General features: G+C 41.5%; 1 protein-coding gene across 1 annotated transcript in view; it reads right to left on the reverse strand.

The window, feature by feature from the left end:
* MYO3A (myosin IIIA) overlaps positions 1-25,126 on the reverse strand; it is an 869,350-nt gene that overhangs the window by 615,188 nt on the left and 229,036 nt on the right. The window contains exon 10 of the mRNA XM_078662798.1: positions 17,885-18,001. Coding sequence (XP_078518924.1) covers positions 17,885-18,001 — 117 coding nt within the window. The remainder of the gene's footprint in view (positions 1-17,884; positions 18,002-25,126) is intronic.

Genomic DNA, 25,126 nt, shown 5'->3' on the forward strand with positions numbered 1-25,126 from the left:
TGAGGGGCTATAGACTGAAGAGTGGTAGCTACCTGTTGATATCCAGGAGTTGACTTTGTATCATTTCTGACAAGAGCAACTCCCTCTACTGGTGGGATCTGTCTTTTACCAACTGATTGGATTTGGGCTTCTTTGGGCAGTCTTTCATAAAATGGCCTGAATTTCCACAATATATACACACATTTTGTAATCTTCTCTTTTCTCTTTCCTCTTTGGAGAGAGGGCCTCTGATGGATCCAATTTGCATGAGCTCTTCACTTGAATGAGACTCAGCCGTGCTACCTTCAGTCTTAATCCTATCAAAATGAGGAGTAAAAGGACAGAAATCCCTTATCTTTTCAGACTTTCTTTCAAATTGCTGGTGTTCAATCTGCGGCACCAAACCGATCAACTCAGAAATCTCTTGTGGTCTTTTTGAAATGTGGGCCAAGGCGTCTTTAAGTTCATCTTTGAGCCGTCAATAAAAAATTGCAGCTCATTTGCTTTCTGGCCATTGGGGTGCCTATTTTATAGGCACCGCCATGGGAATGCCAAAGAACTCCTGCCAGTGAATAAAAAAGTCACGATCTGGGGGGCGGTTTTCACACAGATTTGGCTGTGTGAGAGTGGGGCAGTGACATGGCGATCCCAGTCCTGCACCACCAAACTCGTAATTAGGCGTATCATTTTTTCACCTCCTCCATGTACTCCTTGTATACAATGAGCTTCCATAAACAACACTTCACTGTTACTTATCTTCAAAAATCAGCAAAGGATAATTTTCCTAATGCAGGCTACTGATCTTGGCTATTACAAAACAATGGGGTGACCCAAAATTAACCCAGGGGACCAAGGGTAAGTAGTGATACAAACAACATTGGTCCAATCAGAAAAGGACAAAAGGATTGATCTGAATCCAGGATGGCTACATTTATCAACTCCTCCAAGCATTATAATATGGATGAATCACATCAGTCCCTAAAATTTTACATACAGTGCATCAGACAAGTAAAACTAAAACCGGTAGACAAGTAAAATTAATGCTGGCAACACAAGCTGAATAGTTTCCGTGTGGAACGTTCAGCCGATCATTGGCCCTTTTCTTTGTGTTGGGTCAAAAGAAACATCCACATCATCTACATAAAAAGCTTGGATTGCATCGATGATTCACAGGGTGGCAATTTGTATCTAATAACTGTGCCGTCTTTGCTTTAAATATATTTTGTTTTTCTTATGTACCTTTATGTTGAACAGGCTTCCATAGAAAGAAATATGGTATATGTAATGGGTCCAAACCCTCTTTCTTCTTCACAAGCACCTTCTCTGAGCACCTCTTTGAGCACTAACGAATATTTCTGGAGCTAAGAGTTTAATTAAATGATTGTATGAATATTCAAAAACTGTATGAATATGCATTTAATAATTTGTTTTGATTAATTCTGTTTTCCTGCTTTGACCTTCTATCTGTTGTGATTGACTCAGAGGGGGTCCATATAAAAAAAGCTTGGAGGATTTGATTAGTTTAGCGCACCCGGATTCAGATCAATCCTTTTGTCCTTTTACGATTGGACCATTTTTGTTTGTATCATACCTGCTAATCTTGGTCATTTAAACAGAACTATCTAATGGTTAATTTCTCTTTTCCTAATTTAGTGTTATTCTTCTTTGGTACAATGTTCCAGGAGGGGGGGGGAGATGGGGGGGAGATGCAGTACAAAAAATACATTAATAATAATAAAGAGAAAGAAATAATGACATTGCTCTAGGGTTTCCTATTTAGATGCACATTGATTTTTTGAAAGAAGCAAGAGTAACAAAAATCCATTCACGTAGTTGGGTTGAGTACAGCTTGGGTTTAACAGTAAATCAGTGAACACATCGCATATTCATTATTCCATATACTGATACAACAATTAAACCACATATAGAAGGACAAATTTACTTTGAAACAAAAAAAAGAGAAGAATGAACAGAGAACAGAAGGATTCCTTTGCAAAAATTGGTATTGAATTCATAGGTCTCAGCAAGTCACTCAGCCTAAAAGAAAATGTATAGAATTAAATTAGATTTCTTTAATTAGCATGTTAAGAAGATCACAACTAAGACCCGCCAAAATAGAATCAAGCTTTCTGATGTCCCCTGGACTTAGACAGGGCAAATTCAAAATTATAGATTTGCCGGAGGCAGGCCCACCACTCTGTAACCTTGGGTGGTAGGGGAGAGACCCAAGCTCTTTCAATCTATAGCCTTGTGGTGATAATAATTATAGCTAGAAATTGCCTCTGCGTACTAGCCTCGTTTGGCCTACGGGCTAGATGTAATCTATAATCTAGCATGATCTCCCTATGTGTAAGCGGTATGCCCATGCTAGTGCTAGAACTACCAAGTTGTACGACTCCTGTCCAGAATTTGTATTGCATGGAGCAGACAGCAAACATGTGAAGGATATCAGCTGCTGAAATACCGCATTAGGACATTTGGTCTTCTCCCCCTAGCAATTCCCCAAACATTTAACATTTATCTGGTGTGCAATACAAAAAACATATTGCTTTGAATTGTTGTAATTTCAAATTAATTGAATGTATAAATTGGCCAATGGTATCTAAAGCTGAACATATTTCAGAGGCGAGGCTTCATCTGAGAGGACCCGAGACCACTTGGTGGCAAGAGTAGTGATATTGTTAGAATTATGCTAGGCGAGAGCTAGATATACCATACTAATATGCAATTTCTGAGGTGCTCTAATTAGGCTATCTAGTATATCAGAGTAGAAAGCCACAATAGTAAGCTTGCAGCCCATCAAAAAGTAGTCTCTGATCTGTAAATACTTGAAAAAGAAACTATGTGGAAGGATATATGATGCCTGAAGCCCAGCAAATGCACAAAGGCCATTAAAATCATAAATTTTGCCGAGAGAGTTAACACCATACTGAGACTGTGTTTTACAAGCCTTGGTAAAACACCAAGTTTTTGGTTTTGAAAAATCTCAAGGAACATTGGATTATCCCAAAGCTGTGTATCTAGGTGCATAAGGGTAAAGACATATTTGATGGACATTTCCCATCAGATAGCATCTAGGTACCGAATGACCTTAAATCTCATACGTTTTAAATCATTGGGATCCGTTAGTCTATACAAAAAGTATAAAAGCTGATCCAAGAATAAAACAAAAGTAGAAATCAGCAGAGTCGGAATTGGGAACAGTCAAAAGGCTGCAAAGGCGCTCAGTAAATGCTGCCCAGAAAATAAGTTTGAAATCGGGGAGTGAAAGTCCATCATAGTTGTACTGTAGTTTAATTAACCGAATTACATGCCTGGCCCTTTGATAGCCTCAAATAAAACTACTGATTATTCCATCAAGTTGATTAAAAAAAGAATTTGAGACCGGTGAGGGATAGCCTGAAATAGAAATAGAAATTTAGGAAGAATATTCATTTTGAAGATATTGCAGTGGCCGATAATCGTGATTGGAGTGTTATTACAAACTCTAAGCTTTTTTGGTATGGATATAAAGAGAGGTTCATAATTTAAATTGATTATTTGTGCCACCTGAGAGGTCAAGTAGATGCCCAAATATGTGGCCGTTGAGCAAACACCCTGTATTGGATGTTTGGGTTCAAAATTAAGGAGCAGCTGTGTTTTAGCTATATTCAGCTTTCAGCCAGAACATTTCCCAAATCAATCAGCATCATGGATAACAAAATTGAGGGCTGTCAAGCGATTGGAGGAAAAGATTGCCACATCATCTGTATATGCTCGATTTTAAGTGAGAGATCACTGGAGATGACAGGCAGAATATGCACAATCATCTATACCTCAGATTGGTCAGATATCTTTCTCCCTCTGATTTCCCCTTCTAAAGTACTACATAAATCAGTGCAACCAAAAAGTACATTATGGCTCTCTGATCTTTTTTTTAATTCATACATACACCCTGCTTTCCTTACCTGTGTTGTATCAATGTTTAATTTAGTTTATTTAACGTAAAAACAATAAAATTCAGATATTTGAAAGATTAAACAAGATACCTTTCCAATCCTGTTTCACCTCTCCATCCCTCTCTCAATCAAACATGTGCAGTATTTACAACTGTATTTACTCGTCATGTTTACTATTTTGTAAGTATTCTGCTTCATGCTGTTTAGGTGTAACAAGTTACGTGACCCCCAGCATGCGAAAAGATTATTGGTCTCAACCAAATATGAAATAAGAAATACATAAGGTTGTGACCTGGAATGAATTATGAATGTGATTTATTTAAAAAAAAATACATTTAAATTTGATGGGATTGGGATCCTATGAATAAGAGTAATTAAATGTACTCTGGTGTAAATATTTTGGATATCTGTTCCTCCACCTCATATTGTCTTTTGAACCTGTTTATTGCCCAGAAAGTGGAGGAGGACTTGGGCAAACCCCTTATATATTGATGTTTAGGTGTAAGCAACAGCACAGCTGACCCATCACCTGCATAAGATGGTGGAGACTTTAAATGATGAGAGATACATTTCTTGCTGAAAGGTCCCAGGCTTAGCCACAAGCAAAGCAATTATTTCTGCACTAGTCCTTTTAGAGCAGCCATTTAATCCATCACTGTTCTGCGAAATACAATATGTTTTCACTCTTTTAAGCTGTGCCATATTTATCAATAAAACTGACACCACCTGCCTATATCACAGGCTCTTGTTTGCCCATGGAATACAATTTTGTAACCTACCACCAGTCTCTGACACCAACATTATTAAAATATGGACCTCTTTCAAAAAAACATCTCCTCCCTGGCAATATGCTACACCATACCTGAGCCTCACAGTTCTGATGCTGACCATCACAAGCCTAGTAAATGCATTACTATTTAACAGTGATATCTCTCAGACCTCAAAAATGCAATTATTTGCTAATCCTAAAGAAAGCCATCACATACAATCTTTCCAACTAAAGGCCCAACTCTGGCCTATATTGTTGTTATGATATATGAATCTATTGTCCTGTGTCCATTGCTGTCTTATCTAGAGACTGATGGACACCTGAGTGACTTTTAATGATCATGATACAAACCGTGAAGGGTGACAGAGACCACACTTTTAAACATCAGGGAAGAATGATTCAGCTGCAGCTACCACTACCTTCTACACCATCGACCATCAAGTGCCAATTGAAAGACTGAAATAGTTCCACCTCAGACTACATCAGACCTAAGGTACCATGGTTTGACTCCTCTCCAGAACATTTAACATCAAATGTGACTTTGCCCATGGCAATGCCATGTCACCAATAATATTTAACTTCTTTAACATCCTCTTGCTGGCATTCTTGAATCCTACTATTTGTCACAACATGTATGCGAACAATATGAGGTTCCACCTCAGATTTGATGATGAAGCTGATGACCTCAATAACTTGTGTCTTTCATGAGAGCACCCTCAGGTGCAGACCTATTGAATTAGCCTCAATGAGGGGGAAACAGAAAATATGTCAACCTGGGTGCCTTGCCTTTACTTTAAGTGGAGGAACTGGGATCTCTCTTTAGAGCAAAGTTTGTCATGTATCATTTATCCACCAACTAAATGTGGAACCTATGTTCCACCATCGATATCTGCTAAAAAACAAAATTGTCTCTCCTTCCCTGCACTTTCTTTTTCCCCAGGATTTTAATAGTCTCATATTAGGAGAAGGCCCTTTTCTCTATGGGCTCCTTCCCTGCGGCAGAGCCTTTCTAACAACCTTGAAATTATTTCATACAGTCTACTATTTAGGAAATCTCCTTTAACTTGGACCTTCCATTAATTGTGCATCTTGCTATTCTTTTCTTTATCAATGTTAGTGCCAGAAGATGTTATGGTCACAGAGCACTTTGTCAAAACATATCTTTACCGAGGTCATGCTCAGCCTATGTTACTTCAACTGCTTATGCACATGCCTATGCCTCCTTAGTGTTTGTTTCGCAAATCTTTAGAGAGGTCAGAACCATCCAGGCCATTTACTGTGTGGTTTCAAATGACAATCATTTCACACAGGCACTGAGAGCTTTTTACTGGCTTCTGGTAATAGACAGATGGACCTTCAAATCTCCTTTGGTGTCTATGAATGAAATATCTCACAAAACTGTTAGGGGCACATGCATCAAGCCTGTATTTTGCGATTCCCAAATAGCAAATTTTACTGATTCGCTATTTGGGAATCGCAAAATGCTATGCAAGTAGGAATCGCAAAACAAAGTGTAATTCCTTAACATTATCTAATGCAATTTGGCAGATAGTGAATAGCTTTTAGGTACTGTGACTCCATTCATTCCTATGGGCCTACAGGCCCATAGGAATGAATGCTATTGCATTCGCTAATTGTGATTACCAAATTGGTAGTCGCAAATAGCAAATGCAAAGCCAAGGCTGCCCGGGGGCCTAATGCCTCGTGAAGCACCCTGAGAAAAATGCAAGTGTGCACATGTAAAGACCACACATGCCCAAAAGGTATGTGTGCGCTACGATGGTACTTTGAAAAATGAATATTTGTGCATTTTTCAAAGTATGCACATATTACCATCAACTTGAAGTCAATGGTAATTAGTGTTTCCTAAATGAACAGTTCGCATTTAGGAAAGGCTTCGTGCATCTGCATTAGGCAATCACAAATTGCGATTCCTTATTTGCATCCTCAATTTAGGGAATCACAAAAAATTGCGATTACCTAAATTGTGAATTTCCTAAAAGTTACATGCATCAGAAAAGGTTCTTTTGCAATCCCAAATTGCCGACTTTTGCGAAACTCACTGTTTGCGATCGGAAAATGGCTTGATGCATGTGCCCCTTAATTCTTATTCTACTAACCAGAAGCCTCTGTTCTGTCAAGTGATGGCTCTTGACTACCCACACTCCTAGATACAAGAGATTTGGCAGTCAACCTGTCATATTCCGGGCTGCTCCTTGTCAGACTCTCCACCATTTCATCTGAGACTTGAAGACAATTTCTTCAAGTAAAGAAAATCTTTACAAAATCACCTAAACTCCTTGGTGTCTGGATATTACAGACTTTTCCAATGTATTCTTCTCAGCTGATCCTGAGGCCATTCAGTTGCCTAAGACCAGCATTCCTCTTCACCATTGACTTTTGAAAGCTTTGTGAACTTCTGAGCTGTATTCATTGACAGGTGTCCTCAGTACACTATCTTACACACAAAAGGGCATGAGGTCCAGAATGCTAATCCCTTATCCTCCCTTCATATATGTACACACATCAAAAAGGTTCTGCAGTAATCTCAAAATCATTGTTGTTACTCCACACAGAGAGGTCTCTCTGGGAAAAGCAGGGTCCTCACCCACATCAAGAGGTGGCATGCTTCATCACTGCGATTCTCATACCCTGGACACAAATGAGTCTAAGGTGGGCACGCCCACACGAGGTGTGGGAGAAAGGGTTTTTTTTAGGAATGGTTTTTAAGAGTGGAGGATATAGTCCACATCAACTAGAGATAGGAAGATGGAAACATTTTTAAACTGCCTAGAACTATCCAAATATATTAATTGTACTAGTGGATGCTCTTATAGGATTAAAAATATACAAACAGGGGGAAAAGAACTCGTTCACCCCCTCAGATAGATAAAAACGTGCATCTTTGAACATAGGGGCACAATCAAATGTGCCTGTACATCCACTAAACTGACCAATCACTGCTTGGGAGCAAGGCATACTGAGAATGTTGTCCACTAGATAGTGACTGACAAACCCTGGTTAAATGGAAGCATAGAGGATCGTAGGAGATGCCTACTTCATAGAGTACATGATTGGGTGTATAGCCAAATTGAATGATGACATTCCCTTGCAACAGCTTAAGTAGATGTGATTTAGTTTATTTTCCATACCCTTTCTCATATTTGTAGGGGCCTAGTCGTGACCATTCCATTTCTCAATTCCCACACATCAACTAATACGATGATTACATGGGTACTGTATACTGAGGCTGCAGGCAATAAGGAAAACTGTATGCACCAATATGTGTACATATGAGAACAAGAGAGTTATTGCCCATTTCTCTGTATTTTCTGAACTTGTGAGGGAAGTCCCATCAGAACTGATGGACTTTTCTCTGCATATGTGTTTGGTTCAAATATTTGTTTGACCAAAATCATTGACCGGTATAGAGTTATGTGCCTTTTGTGATACATTTCTCTAATTATGTCAATTTTAATATATGTTTGCATTGCCATATGTGGGATACAGCATCAGCTACAAACCAATTGACTTGATTGTTGATGCCTAAGTGTCCTATAAAGAAAAAAAACCTTAGACAGGCAAACAATTTTGTTTTAACCACTGCAAGCCGAGCGGTTATAATATGGGCATCGGGTTGAGCAAGATCGATAACACTAACTGTGGTCAAAACTAGTTTACACTGAGCCCTCCAGAACACAGTGATCATGCGGCAGCATGCTCCTTTGACCTTTGCCAATGGTGGCCGGAGCATAGAGACGTTCTTGGCGGTGGGACACCTCAGCATTGACCTGCGGCTTCAGACTCTTGGAGTGGTAAGTCAGGTTACCCCAGGCCTTTTTACTCCTTTGTGTGGGGGGGGGGGGGGACTCAAACCTTATTATTAATAGATTGTCCTCTTGATAGATGGCGTATTAAATAAAACACAATATTGTGACAACTACAAGGGTATCTCCCTGGTAGTGTGGATGCAAATAAGAAGTACAAATTATATTGTTCATTGTAGACAGCTTCTTCTCAGTGAGTTCTAAAAGCATTAACATCTCCTTTCTCTCTGGAATGATGAGCTATGCCATCATTAACTATGTACCTATGTATCTCATAAAGTGCGACAACAGAACAAAGTCCCCTTGGGTTCCCCGGGTTAGTCAATTTTTCCCCTTGTATCCGGGTAAGGTACATTAATTATTTTCCTTTTTTATTAATACTTGTTTAAAAACTGCACTAGTTATAATATTAGAGAGTGTATTTACACTGACTTCACAGGTGCTATGAGTTCAACCACTTCTTAATGTACATGATGTTTGTTAAACCATTCGTAATACGAGGTGCATTGTTAGTCCTATTATGTTTGTTATTGCATGCTAAACCAACTGAACAAAACAGTGTGACCTTTTAACTGAAAATAGTTAAAGGCTACTTAGAGGACAGCAGGCTTTAGGCTATATTCTAGGGGTGGGTGGAATATGCGTAGTCGCTTTACACAAATTTCCGCAAAACAGTAAAAAATCTCAGCGAGCTACGCAGATTTCTGCGAGCACGCAGAATTGCTTGTTCCGCCCGTTGGCGATGCATTTTTCCTGTTTGGGACGCTGTTTGCGTGCTCGAGGGAAATATTTTGCGAACTTGCCCATGCGGTCGCCAATTGGCGTGGCCATCTTGTTTCACTTGTCCTGCCCGCTCATGATGCATGTGTTTCCAGTTCGCAACCGCACATGTCCCATCGCGCATCCAAATGATTTGTTTGCGATTGCACACTCTTGCAGTATCGCGTAGCGGGCTACCAAAATATTGTGGTGCATGCGAATGGATAGGAAAACTCATCGGCGAACACAGGGATCCAGGTAAGTCGCTACCGTGCATGTGAACACTCATTTTGAAAGTGCAAACAAGGAAAAAATTTCACTACGCCACGGATCGTGGAATTTTTGGCAATTCCGGCATTTCCGCATTCTACGCCAAAATTCCGCAAGTGTAGCGGAATTTACCACCCAGGCCTACTATTTTCCTCCTAAATGTGGAGCTTGTGGCACTTAATTAACAAGAGGGTGTAGGTCCTGATGAAGGCCGCTGACCTTATCAGACAAATTTAGGACATCCAGAACATGTTGATCATATACATGATGACAGAGATACAACATTTTCCTCCTTGATCTCCCTGTTTATATATTATTAATCCTGTCAGGAGATCCACTAATGAAATTAACATATTAGGATAGTTCTATGCAGTTTTAACGTTTTTCTTTCTTCATATCTCTGGTTGATGTGAAGTATATACTCCACTCTTCAAAATCATACCTCGTGTGGTAGAGTCCACCTTGGACTCATTTGGGCTCAAGGTGTGGGAAGCTCGATGATGAAGCATTCCACATCTCAATGTGGGTGAGGGCCCTGCTTTTCCCAGAGAGATCTCTGTGTGTGTAGTAATCACAATAGTTTTGAGATAATTGAGGGAACCTTTTGATGATTGTATGTTCTCCGTACACTCCCAATGTTTCCGAACACTTGGAATACATCACTAGGTGTTGTCATTTACAATCCTTCAATCCACAACTCTCTATATTTACCTACACCCCAAAGTGCTTTGAGGTCACAAGACAGTGGTTAGAAGTGCTTTACAAAAACCATAAATAAAGTAATTAAATAACTGTATTATACACAAAGACCACAGCGGTCCCGACAAGCATATTGGGCCTCAAGACCTCTGCACCACCGGCAGGGATCTCTGATTCCTCGCGGTTTCAGTGGTCCGCCCATCTTGTGATGGGGTGGTTGGACTGTCGGTGTGGGGGTGGCTAAACTGCCACCACCACAACACTGTGAGTCAGGCAGTCTGTAGACCGCTAAACTCCTCATCATACCCTTTGTGCAGTGGTTTCCAAACTATGGGGCAGATTATGATGGAGGATTTTCCGCATCCTCCGGGCCGGCGGAAGCCACCGCCGGCCCGGAGGATGCGGATAATCCTCTGCAGAGCCTCAAAAGACCCATCGCCATATTAGGATGGTGGTGTGTCTTGAAATCTGTCCGCAGCTTTTCCGCCGAGGTCGCTTTCCGACCACGGCGGAAAAGCTTTAACATGGCTGGCGGTGTCTATCAGACACCGCCAGCCATATTAGGATTAGTCACCAGCCGTCTGGACTACGGAAACACCCTTTACGCCGGAACCACAACCAAACTTCAGAAAAGGCTCCAGCGCATTCAGAACGCCTCAGCACGACTCATCCTGGACATCCCCCGACACAGCCACACCTTCGGACACCTGAGAGACCTGCACTGGCTCCCCGTCAACAAGAGAATCATGTTCAGACTCCTCACCCACGCACACAAAGCTCTCCACAACCAAGGCCCCAGATACCTCAACGACCGCCTGACCTTCTACACTCCCACCCGCCAGCTACGCTCTACCAGCCACGCCCTCGCCGCCGTTCCCTGCATCCGAAGAGCCACCATAGGAGGAAGATGCTTCTCCTACCTGGCTGCCAAGACATGGAACTCCCTCCCCGTCCACCTCCGCCTGACCCAAGACCACCTCTCCTTCAGGAAGCAACTCAAGACATGGCTGTTCGAGCAGTAGCGAACCCCCCTCCCCCAAGCGCCTTGAGACCCTCTGGGTGAGTAGTGCGCTATACAAATGCTATGATTGATTGATTGAGGATGGCGTAAGATGTATGCTTTTCCGCGGTTGTTTTTCCTGCGTGGAAAAGCATATGGACCTTCACTTCGGGGGCCGTTGCGGGCCCCCTGGGTGAAGGGGGGGGTGTGGGATGCACATGGGGGGTACCTATGGTACCCCCCTGCATTTGCATGAACAAAGCAGCAGGCACCGCGCGGTGCCTGCCGCTTTGTGCATGCAAATGCACAACTTTCATTTTTAACATTGCGGCAGGTGTTGCTTCAAGCCGCCCCCCCCGCAATGTTAAAAATAGAGGATGTGACCGCCAGGGTGGCGGTCACATCCTAATTTACACGGAGAGACCGCCGCTGCCCCTGCGGACGGTCCCTCCTACTCTATGGTGGCGGACGGACTCAGGTCCGTCCGCCATCATAATCGGCCCACAAGTGCTGTGGCTCCCTGGGGAGCTATCAAACCTAGCCAGGGGAGCCACGCCCCAAGCACTTTAATGCATTTAATGTTGAAGGGTCTGTTGGCTGCAGTTAAGCTAATTAGACTTAAATGCATGATGTTGATGATTTGTAAGTTACATGCCTTAAGCTGTAAACGTTGTGCTTAATTGATAGCATGGTGAGGGAGATGACCTCCATATTCCACTGGATCCCCACATTCCAACACTTCAAAAGTAAGCGGAAGATGCCTGAATTACTTTGTTAGACTTGGTAATACTTTAGTTTTTATTCCAAATGCATTTTACACCAATGCACGTTATCAGGAAAGTACAGTTGTCCTGTCTATTAATCACACTAAGTATTATTAGGTATTGACAGTTGTACTTGAATCATAGGTACTTCCAGTACACATTTCTTTCAGCACACCCACATTTCCAGACAAGCCTGCTCTCTCCTTGAGCACATGGAAGAAAAACAACATATACAGCATAAAGTCAACATTTGGAAGAAAGAAAGAGGGACATTAAAAAAAAAATGAAAAAATTAGAGGAATTCCATTTACTTGCATTGATTTAGAGGCAATTTTAGGGAGGAAACAATAAAAATACATCTTTTTTTGTGGTTTAAAAATCGTGAGTCACCCTGCTGAGACAGGTGTGTTGGTACGTACGACATGGGTAGAAATGGAAGTGCATGTAAATATTCTTCAAGCGCAGAAACACTTTGGAAATGGGGCCTCCATGCATATGGGTGCTATCTAGCACTGCAAGTGGGATAAAACATTTGAGAGGGTACTCTAAAAAAGACCTGGGCAAAGAGGTGCAGCTAGCAATATTTTATTAGAGGCACCGCCTTAGTAATACAAACCACCCTGCATATATGATTATAATAGCTTCATCAGCTTCATCCCTATTATTTTCAGGGAGAAAAATGCAGTACTCCAGAGGCCAGGCTCACCTTTCCCCCCACCCTCCCAAAAAACTAACAGTGGGGAGCCACGGCAATTGGCAATAGGAGAAGGGAGCTGCGGGTCGAAAAAGTTTGGGACCCACTGCCTTAGTGGTTATTTAAATGGAAAATGTGCTGTCTGTTATTGAGTGTGGCTACCACACCCTGCTTTAGTAATATAATGTTGTCAGTGTGCTCCTAAATGCAACACCAGCTACATACTGCACTATTACCACTCGCCTGGTGAATGGGCATGGCTCCTTTGTAACACTTGTTTGATGCTTGGATTTTTCTGAATCCCTTTGAGTTCAGTGATGTAACATTGATGGCAGCCCCACCAATTCATTCCAGCACCCCTGCCTACTAGGGCCACAGGAACTTTTACAGCACTGCAAGCTTGGTCTTAGTTATGTCTGCTTCCCTCAGCTGCAGGAGTCAGACTCTGAGCAGCAGGATTTACTAAAGCACCTGCAGGGGCAATGGGGAGGCCTCATTGTGCATGCACTGAATGGTCAAACAGTGTGCATGCTCACTTTGGTGAATGCAGAGCAGCTCCATTCATTCCTGGCTAGCTGACAGCAGCAGAGGTCAAATAAGAAGTTATGCCCATCCTGCTGGGTGGCTTCTAAATACAAGACAGTGCAAAATTCACTGCATTAAGACTAATGGGTAGAGGGCAAACTAAGGCAGTCAGTAAAAGAACTAACTTACCTTGGACAGAGTTCTGGAGCTAAGAAAATGAATGATTTAAGCATTGTTTGTCTCATTTAATGCACAGGTATATTTAAAACAATGTCTCCTTTATATAAACAGATGGCAAGATAGTTATCCTTGAGTCTCATTGGAAACCAGCAGAAACTCAGAAAAGAAGATGCTGCGCCCCAGAGTGAGATACTGAGAGTTGAGTATCTGTTACACACAGTACAGTAGTAGAAATGTGTGAGCCAATAAATGAACTGAGAGAGCCGAGCCAAGAGTCTGTCTTGGCTCTAAAAGCTCAGGTAAGAGCTGAGCAATGGGAGCATTTGGCAAGGAAATCATGTAACAGATATCACGCAAAAATTTGATAAACTGTCTTCAAAATTCAAACAGTATATTTCTTCGACAAGGGTTTCATCTTACCACATCAGATTATATCACTGCTTTGAGAGGTGCTCACTAAAAGTGACATGAACTTAGAAACATTCATGCCCCCACACCCCACTCTGATGACAATACCACTAGTGAACTAAGAGACCAATTAGTTGTCATGTGCACCCTTTATGTGGGCTATATTTTTATTTTACACTCAGCAACATTTTAGTCAATTAAGTCAAGTCAAGTCAATAATACTTTTATTTGATTTTGTAAACAAAATCGTAAAAGATTGTAAAAACACGTTATACACAGTAATTAAAACAATGATTTAAAAGATGCAAAGAGGTAAAAAAAAAAGAAAAAACAAAAAGAAGAACAAAACACTGTTGTCATGACGCAATCCCCGTTAAAATGACATTCAAATTGTAGGATATTTCGTTTTGGAAACGATCAAAAATGAGTGCATCAAAAGGTGAGGTCCAGTTAGTCTGTTTTGTGGGGGCCACTCACGTTAATTCTTGTAATTTATCTAGTTCTTTGGCTGCCATTTCCAAGAACGTGATAGCTTTGCAGGACCGTTGCACTGACAGGCCTCCCAGGCTTTCTATGACAGCAGCTCTGCATGTCCTTAATTGTTTTTTCCTAAAAAAACTCTCAAAGGCTGATTTTCCGCTTTCTAAAAGCGAAGGGCAGATGCATAGGAGGTGAAGTAGTGTCTCATGTCCCTGTCCACACAGTCTGCATTCTTTAGTCGGCCATGTGCGTTTCCATTTCGGGGTCAGATCCTTCGTGGGGAAGTGCCCCAACCGTAGCATCGTCAGATAGTGCTTTTTGTGGTGTGAGAAGTGTTCTGACAAATATTGTGGTTTCAGCGTCTGATACGATTGAATCACTGCCCATGCATGTTTTTTTGTTGCAAATGCCGTTTTATCCATTAACAAAGACCGTTGTTTCGCATCTGTGTTCGCCACTTTTTTGAACACGGAATAAGAGGTGATTGTATTCCAGGCCTCTTCAAGGTGTAGGTCTGCAAGTGATTCTTTTAATATGCTGACGATGGAATTATTTTGTCTCGCTTGCTGTTCAATTTCTGCCCAGCAAGAGTGGGCTAAGGTGTTTTCTTCTGCTTGCCTCATCCTCCAGTAATATTTGACCACCACTCCTTGTCGGGCTGGTTTTTGATTTTTGAGCCCATATTCCAATCAAATCTGAGGCTGAGAGATGTATCGTGGAATTGAAAATAGATTCTTAAAAAGACTCGACTGGGCTTGGTTTAAGACGGCTGCATCTTTTGTATTCATCAGTTCTGAGCCATATGAAATAGTTGGAATGATTTTTGCTGCAATTACCTTTAACAGGTGACCCGTTGAGCAGCCTTTTAACTTCCTCTTTAGAATTTTAAAGGCGTGATGGAGTTGTTTTGCCTTCGTTTTTCCTTGGTTCAGCTGGTTGTTAAAGTTGAGGTTGTGTTCAAGTTGAAACCCTAGGTATTTGTAGGAATTCACCTGGGATATTGGTTTGCCATCTAGATTCCAGATGAATTTACCTTTTGACCCTGTTTTCCGATGTTTGGAAAAACATAGCACTTTTGTTTTCTTGTGATTTATTGTTAGTTGGGTGTGATCATGTATGCTCCTAGTTGGGCCATTGATCGCTGCAGGCCTATAGGTGTTTGCGAAAGGAGAGCAATGTCGTCTGCATATTGAAGGCTAGTGATTGGCGTGTTGCCCAATTTTGGGGGGGTCCGTTCGAACTTGTTGGAGATGTTTCTCAAGGTCAGCAGTATAGATGTTAAAAAGACAGGGGGCCAACACACACCCCTGTTTTAGTCCATTTTTTGTTGGAAATTTGCTTGTTATACTACGTCCGTCTCCTTTCTTTACTTGTACCCACGTTTTTGTATAAAGGTTCATTATCGCTGACAGACGTTTGGTTGGTAACCCCCAATTTTGCATTTTGGCCCATAATCTTGCTTTTGGTACTTTATCGAACGCTGCTTTAAGGTCGATAAAGCACGCGTGCAGAGTCCGTGATTTTGCGTGTGCTTGTTTCCCTAGCAGAGTAACCGCTGAGATGTTTGTCAAACACCAGAGAGAATTTTGTCACACACACATCTTCATGTACTTCAAGGTTCTCTCATATGTAATAATGAAAATATAGGAGGCAAGATAAAATTAAATAATTGCCTAGGATCACACAGTTTGATAAAGTGGCCAAGCCACAACTGATTCCAGGTTTTCTGGTTTCACAATGTGTAACTCAGCCACTAGATTGGTATCTCTTTCTCACCAAGTTAGTAGTCTGTCTTTCATTCTTGTCGCATGAGATTAGAGCAGTGATACTCAAAGTACGGCCATGGGGCCTGAAGCGTTCCTCCTGACCTTTACATGCATAATCATTTATAAACACATCTTGCAGTAAAAGTATGATAAAGTCTGTTAATATTTCATTATTATGCAGATCCGTTTCACTTAGTACATCAGATTATCTGTGCATTGAGAAGTATTTTTTCTTAAGTGATGGTTTTCAAACAGGAAGTGAGAAACATTCATTCTTCCTTACACTCTGACCTCAGATCCAATAGTGTATAAAGAGGCAAGTCAGTAGTCATGTGCACCTTTTGGGGGTGGGGTTTCTATTATATTTGAACAACATAGTTTATTAAATCAGACACTGGAGAAGGCTTTGTACAGCACACAACCTGTAGTCATGTAGTTCGAGGTCCTTATGTGCTAATAATGAAAAAGGAGGGAAAATGAAATTAAATAATTACCTAGGATCACATAGTTTGGTTAAGCAGACAAGCTGGGATTAATCCCAAGTTTTTGGTTTCACATTGTGCAATTCAGACACATGGGGGGAAATTTATTAAGATTCTATGCCGTGTTTGCATCACAAAAGTGACGCAAATTGGCTCAAAATAATTTCTTCAGATTAATTTCCAGTGCGGAACTTGTCAAAAATTCCCATCCTCTGTTTCTGTCCTGCAATGATACCCAAACGAAAAAAGGTGCTACAAGGGATTTTTAATCAAATTAAGCCCTCATCACAGCACTTAATCCTGAGTACACCCAATTAATTGTATGGATGGTCACATTCATAGCAACATTTAGTGCAAGCGTAAAAGCGTAAAAGTGGACTAGACCCTCGAAACACACAATCCCTGTCCAATGCCTGGTACTACCTGCACTGGAAGCCTGTCTCTACCTTAAGAGACTACTGCCGAGCATCAGCCGGCCAAGGAGACTCTATAGCTATGCATTGCCACTGTAGTACTTATGTGCATGTATTGCCCTACGCAGTTTTATCTGCTATGATTGTAAAAAGTGTTTTTGTTTTTAATCATTTGCTTTTCAATGGGTGTTCTATTCAGTGGTGGTTACTGCAGTACAGGGGAGGTGCGTCGGGCAATGAAAAAAAAATAAAGAAAACTTACTTATGAACGCCGCCGCCTCTCCTCTGCCCTCTTCTCCGTCCTCTTCTCTCAAAAGTACAGAACGGAAGCTCAAAGGCTCTCAGACTCCCCCAGCCAATCACAACTCTGCTGTCACCAGCATGACAGCAGCGTCATGATTGGTCTGAGCGGCCTGTATGGCTGCCCAGGCAATGCCTGTGAGTCTGATACAGTTCTCCACTCGGAGCGAAACACAGTCAGGTGGAAAAATGCTAAGTTCGCGTGATGGTTTGGCCAGCCAAACTATCATGCACATTTAGAGACTGCTAACCACTCCTCCCTCTGCTCTGGCCAGCCCAGGCCAGCCCCACGCCGCCCCACCCTAACCTGGCTCCGACTCCACACTGGAAAAGAAAATGATAACATAGTGCTATTATCATTTTACAGTGGGGTGATGCTCCTACACCTTAGCAGAGGAGCAGCCATTGGTTATATTTTAAACAAATAATTGATGTTACGTGTAATGGTTTTAATTAGCTATGAACTTTTTAAAATAAATTTGAAATTTGGCATACATTCCTGCTCTGGCAGAGAGTTATGAGAATATATAAATTTTCATTGTAATATATTGTATGCAAGTTGGGTTGACACCTTTTGATCTGCCTAATGCAATCAGAAACAAATTATTTAAATGCACAACTAATTTCTTACCTGTGGCGAATAAATGTCTAATTTTCTGAATGGATTAACAGCAATGAGAATGTCACCAACGTAAGTGTATATCTCATCCCTTGAGTAACGCTGCTGCAATTGTTCGGTCACCGTATTCTGCAAAATAATACACATAGAATTTTATTATTGGATGACAGCACCAGGTTGAAATGTATGCATGGTATATTACATGTTAATGGGATTCAAGATGCATTATTCTGTATATAAAAATGTAAGAGGGTCATTTAGAGTTTGATAGGGCAGGTTAACCACCCAAAACTGCCTGTGCACCTGCACCACCTCACTCTGCCATATTTTGAGGTGAGGGAACAACAGGTTTTCTCTAGTGGAGCCTGAGCTGCACCCCTCCCCCCCACCCCCCGCAATGGAAACCTTTGACCTGGTGGAATGCCCACCAAAGGGCTACCATTTCGTAGTGATGGTTGCCCCATCCTATTTTGGGCAGGGCGACTGTTACTAGATTTCCCTTCTCAGGAGTGTCATGGAAAGCATGCCAGTCTAGGACAGGGATATCAAAAAGTGACACTGACCCACAGCGAGAAAGCTCCCTGTGCATCAGTGCCATTGTTTTGTTCTTTCCGAAATAAACTCCTGCTTTCGGAAAAATAGCCAGCAGTTTTTTCTCAAGGCAATGAGATCCCTGCCAGACAGGAAGACCCCATAGATCACCATAACCATTGTTCGTTGTTCCCCATAAACATATTTCATTATGATGGTACATTTAAACACAAAGGGGCAAAACCAGATAAAATATTGGAAAGTCATAAATCTACTCATTGTATATTGCTGTAGGGGATTTTATAGAGTACTGATTCATAACAACTTTTTTTCTAATTAGAGCTTCATACCAAATCCCTGCCTTAAGTGCTGCATGTCCTAGATGTGTTTCTTTACCCAATACATATTACTGAGTCTACCCACCTCAAAGGATGGAAGGGTGAGTCAGCCTTGCTAAGATTCAAACTCATGATGCCCAGAATACTGTATTTGCTACCCACGAGTACTCGGATTAGTGAGCCATCCAGAATCTATTAACAGTGGATGATATGCATGAGTAGGTGGAGCAGAAGTGTGCATTCAACATTTGTTTAGCATTAAAATACATTTTTCTATTGGACAATTCCCTTCCCAACATGCCCCTGACAACAGTTGGCTGGTGTCAGAAATAGGAAGGGTAATTTATTTCCAGATCACTTGTGACTTATGTAGGTAAGTAGTATGTGGAAGGGGATCATATACTAAGGATACAGGGTGGCTCAGGAGCCTTCAAGATGTCAAAGGGAGAGTTTTGCAGAGGTGGGTACACAAGGAAAACCTTTCAAAGTAGGTATAATTATTAGGAAAGCCTAGGAGAAGTGGTGTTTTGGAGATGGAGGAGCGTGATGAGCAGAAGAACTGCTGCCAACTTTGATCCTTTCTGAAAAGATGCATTTGGATTGTAAAGGGCATTTGGGAAGAGTTGGCCAAAGCTAGATGTCTTCAATTCTATTATTGGCTTGTTACGAATGCCTAAGATTAAGATCAGTTAATTAATTAGAAAGAGTGCACAACAAGTGAAAAGATCAGGATGAGTAGGAAGCTTCTGTTGCCGCCCAGAAAGTTCCCTTGTAGACATTAGTTGAAAGTGGGGTTGATTATGGAAGGAGTTGCAGAATGTTAATGTTACTCAAAAAGACGCTAATCCCATTTCAGCTGAGCCAAAGAAAAAGGCATTACCTGTCTCACTGACCCTAGTGTAGAGTTGATCAAGAAAAAAAATAAAGAATTCAAGGAGGAATGAAACATTGATGGATATCCAGTGAAAGCTAATTGGGACAAAGATGTAGAGCACTGAAGTGCACCACTACTGCTGGTGATACATTTATCCCTCATTGGAGTAAATTATATCTTCAGCCTATGTTTTCTAGGTAGTGTGAGAACCCAAAGAACATCTTTGATTCACTTTAAAAGGAAAACAGCTCATTGTTTCTATAACCCCTCCTACGCACGAAAATATAGTCAAATTCTTCTTTCTGGAGAATACTAGACTGGTTTACACTTCAAGGTACACAGAGTAGGCAGGGTAAATGGTAGTGTGGCTCCAATTAACACACATTACATTTCAGAAAAAGGGATAGCTGACCTATTTTCCCCACACAGTCCAATTCAGAAAGAAATCATCAAAATCCTGATTAATTATACTTCCAAAGATGATATCCAGATGAGCCAAAGAAACAATTATTTGCCTTGCCATTGATTGCTATCATGATTTAATGGAATTTGTGATAGTTGTAATTGATCTTGTATCCGAAGCATATTTAAAGATGTGGAAGAATCAGTAACATGGTCAGAGGGAAAGTTTTCAGTGCAACCTATCTATCCATCTCAAACATCATGGGAGTTTAGTGTGCTGTTCATAGTATTACACTTCAGTACATGAAATGTTCAACAAAGAAGAACATGCAATCGGCACGATAAACAGTAAATGTATTTCAAGTATAACATAGGGCCTACACGCATTTTCACCTTCACCCATGACACTACATCTGCATAAATTTTGCATGTTCACACTTGCTACACACTCTACATGTTAAGCTACAAACAAATCTGATTCAGGATGAGAACAGTATCCAGACTCCAGATGTACAAAATCTTGATCCTGCTACTTCATAGTATTTTTGCTCCCAATAGTAGAATTATCTGCCACACTAACACTCTTAGATGCATCTTGTAAGAAAGTGGGTTATTTACTGAGGTGGATATGCATCTAGCGCATACAATAAGACCACAAATGTATCAGGGTAAAAGACAGTTTCAAACATTTAAACCTGGTCTTAATCCCCTAGTGCCTACGACACAGAGCAGACATGCTTAATTAAAAAAAAATGTGTAAAGCATTCAGCAGTAAAAGTCAAAAAGTCGTAACAAATACCATAAATAAATGAGTTAAATGACACAAAAACAACAAAAATACAAAAAGGAGAGCTGAAGATTTGAATTTTCAAGGATTCCCGAGCAGCTCCCAGATAACTCCTGTTTGTCTTATGATGTTTGGGTACTCTGACAGGATTCAGCTGCCTTTCATAAGTACTTTCGAAAGGGAGTCGTGTTGAGAAGTACCCCTCTGCATTCGCTTTTCCTAGATACAATCCTTCTCTACTCATTTAGCTGCATGTCGAATGTGGAAATCCTAGTAATAAGCCTCTAGTTCTGGGAGCCCCAGTTCTCCCTCTTCCATATCACATTTAAGAAAAGCGAGAGTTACACTGCAACATTGCCCTGCCCAAATCACGATAACCAGCAACATTTTCAGTTTCTTGAAAGTGGGCCCGTTAAGAGAACAAAGGAGGTTTTGCAATACATATAAACAGCAGGGTAAAACCCCAATTTCTGCCCCTGGTACCCATCTCATACCTGACAATGGAAGAGAAGCCCAGAACCAGATCGCGGTTAAGAGACCTTGCATCACTCACCTCATACTGTGCTCATATTGCTTCTTTGCGGAATGTGCCACCATAATCCCAAGGTGCTCGCCATGCCATTCCAGTTTGTTCCCAGTTATATTAAATTCATTCTGTACCCAGCTCCTCATGGGAACAGTCCAGCCCGAACTGCCAGGCAAGTCCTCCCAGGACCAGAAACAAGCATCCTGGTACCGGTTTCAGGGTGTCAACCCTCATCAGCCAGGCTAGCTTGAATCCGGTGGCATAGTTAGCATGATCCCACGTCTGGGCATACCCTTCCCACTTAGGGTGATAAATGCAAAAACAACAGATGATGGACGGGACTCCCTATTAAAATGCACTACAGGTGCCCAGGTCCTTTAAAAAAGAAATGCTGTTAGTGGACCTGCAAAAAAACCACCACTGGGTCTGGGCTCCTAACGACACAGCTTGCCACAAGCTTATAATGAACAAAATAGATGCACGTGCCGCTAACAAGTTAACTTGACATCTCTTTGGGTCACAACATACGATAGGAACAATATGTTTGTTGGTTTTAATTCCGATTATTTTATTTGCTTCTTATTTTATGAATTACTCTTCTATTTGAACATATGCTTTATAAAATTTTTACAAAATTCTAAAACCTTATACATACAACAAAATTCGCAATCTTATTATCAAAAAACCACTTTCCTATTTACAATAATACATTAAACATTTCTTCATTCAAACATCAATCATCCATCAATCATACCAGTGCAGACAAAAAACAAAGAAATATCAATGATTGAATACATGCTGGAATCTAAATATTCACAACTTAAGCCAATATGTGTTTTAGACCAAGAAATCTATACAGTTCGCTGATTCCTATCACTTTAAAAATTTTCAATTTTTGGCTTATTTTTGAAAGTGTACGTGTTTCGAACTTGCATAAATTAGGAGTTCTCATCAGGACCAATATCTCTCGCTCGTTAGAGTTTGACTGGAATGACCACGACGTCCAATAGTTGTGTCATTTGGCATCTTGTTTTTTGTGTGTACGCTGCCTGACTCTCAGCACTCTTCATGGGATGATCAGGCCGATTGTATAAGTTTTTTTCCCTTTTGAATGCTCACGCCGGCGTCTTTCGATGAGACAGGGCACGGTGCGGCGTATTGGAACAGCTGTTATTTTCCGTGTAGTCTGCGGACCAGGAAGTAGATGCGATTGAGAAGCAGACTACACGGAAAATAACAGCTGTTCGAATACGCCGTACCGTGCCCCGTCTCATCGAAAGACGCCGGCGGGAGCATTCAAAAGGGAAAAAAAACATATACAATCGGCCTGATCATCCCATGAAGAGTGCTGAGAGTCAGGCAGCGTACACACAAAAAACAAGACGCCAAATGACACAACTATTGGACGTCGTGGTCATTCCAGTCAAACTCTAAAGAGCAAGAGATATTGGTCCTGATGAGAACTCCTAATTTATGCGAGTTCGAAACGCGTACTTTCAAAAATAAGCCAAAATTGCAAAATTAAATAGTGATAGGAATCAGCGATCTGTATAGATTTCTTGGTCTAAAACACATATTGGATTATGTTGTGAATATTTTGATTCCAGCATGTATTCAATCATTGATGTTTCTTTGTTTTTTGTCTGCACTGGTATGATTGATGGATGATTGATGTTTGAATGAAGAAATGTTTAATGTATTATTGTAAATAGGAAAGTGGTTTTTTGATAATAAGATTGCGAATTTTGTTGTGTGCATAAGGTTTTAGAATTTTTGTAAAAATTTGATAAAGCATATGTTCAAATAGAAGAGTAATTCATAAAATAAGAAGCAAATAAAATAATCGGAATTAAAACCAACAAACATATTGTTCCTATCGTATGTTGTGACCCAAAGAGATGTCAAGTTAACTTGTCAGCGGCACGTGCATCTATTTTGTTCATTATTAGTGGACCTGCAGCACTGATTGTGTCACTCACTTAAGTAGCCCTTTAAACATGTCGCAGGCCTTCTATTGCATTGCACTGTATGCATTTTTAACCTGTCATATCGACCTGGCAAAATAACTTTTTGCCAGGCACAAACCTACTCTTTTAATATACATCATTCACTCCCAGGGTAGGCCGTGGACAGCCTAGAGGACAGGGTGCAATGTATTTAAAAAGTAGAACATGTACTTTTTAGTTTTACATGTTCTGATAGTGAAAAACTCTTAAATGTATTTTTCACTGATACAAGGCCTCTCTCTCCCATAGGATAACATTGGAGTTGCCTTATTACATTTTATAAATATAATCTCCAAATGGGAAGAGACACCCGGATCATATTTGGTGTCTCTGGAATCCCAATTTAAAATCCTAACTCATGGTTAAGTTGGAATTTTAAAATTACAATTCTGAAAATGCCACCTTTAGAAATTTGCCATTTTCTTGCCTTAGCCACTTGGTGCCTGCATCCTGTCTCTGGTCACATAACTGTGCATAGTTGGCAACTGGGGATTGTGCAAACCTCCAAGACAGCCACACAATATAGGAGCTTAGGTGTGACTGGATGGGCCATCACTGGCAGGATGGGTGGGCGGGAGGAGCTGGGTCCAGCCTTACTCTGTCTCCACACAAATGGCCTGCATACCCCCTGTAGTTGGCCAGGACAAGGACGGCACAGCATCTCTGCACTTCAAATGCATGCCTCTGGAGTTTCTATCTACTTTAAAGGCACAATTGTGTATAAAAGACACCACCACCTCAGTAGACTTCTGGACCTGTGGATACTCTGCCATGAAGAAGGTCTTCCACTCTGCTGGACTCCTGCTTTGCTCTGCTGGCCTGCAGGTATCTTGCCAGGGTGAGAAGGAATGCACCTGCATCTCTTGAACATAGAACCCAGAGTGACTCAAAGGGCTGGTTGGCTGACCTCCTGATCTGAAGTCTCAGGTACATAACCAACTTCCAACAGCCTTGCATCTGCACCTGGACTCTGCCATCTGTTAGCCTACCCTGCCAAGTGGTGCCACCCCAGTCCTGGACCCTTGAAAGCGGGCTTAGGGTTCTGTATCAGCCTCTGTGGATCTAGCAAAACTAACAAATCTCCACTGCTGTATGGCACAACCAAAGGAGAGTAGACATGTCTCTGATGCTGCATGGATTGGATCTGTCACAATGAACCGCATCATGCAGTGACCCGCAACAACTTCCGAAACTTCATTGGATGTTTCACCCTTGGCGCAGGTCCTTGCACACCTCATCTACAACAGCCCCGACAAAGACATCAGAATCTTCACTGCAGTCTCACAACTCTTTGGAACCGATGCATTGCCCGGCTGTGCGCCACAACCTCAATGCTAGACTTTGCATCGCAGCTAGCCCAGTCGATTGACAATCTGCTCAACTGCACTCAGCTTTCCTGGGTGAGAAGGACTGGACCTCCATCTCTTGAACCCAGAACAACTCCAAGGGCTAGTTGGCAGGCCTCCTGATCTGAAGCCTCAGTGACATAGCAAGCTTCCCCAAGCAGAAACAAAGCAAATCCACTGCTGCATGAATTCGACCCGTTGCAAAGACCTGCATCACCACCGTGATCAGCAACACCTTCAGAACCGCCACTGCATTACACACTCTTGGCATAGGCCCTTGCACCCATCATCAATGGCAGCCTCAAAGATGATGCCCGACTCAGCATCGCAGCCACACAACTCTTCAGAACTGACTCATTTCCCCCAGTGTGCTCTCCATCCGTGACCCTAGACTTCGCATCGCAAGCCCCATGGACGAGATCCTTGATGACGACACATGCCCTC

Source organism: Lissotriton helveticus, chromosome 10 (assembly GCF_964261635.1).
Source record: "Lissotriton helveticus chromosome 10, aLisHel1.1, whole genome shotgun sequence".
NCBI lineage: Eukaryota > Metazoa > Chordata > Amphibia > Caudata > Salamandridae > Lissotriton > Lissotriton helveticus.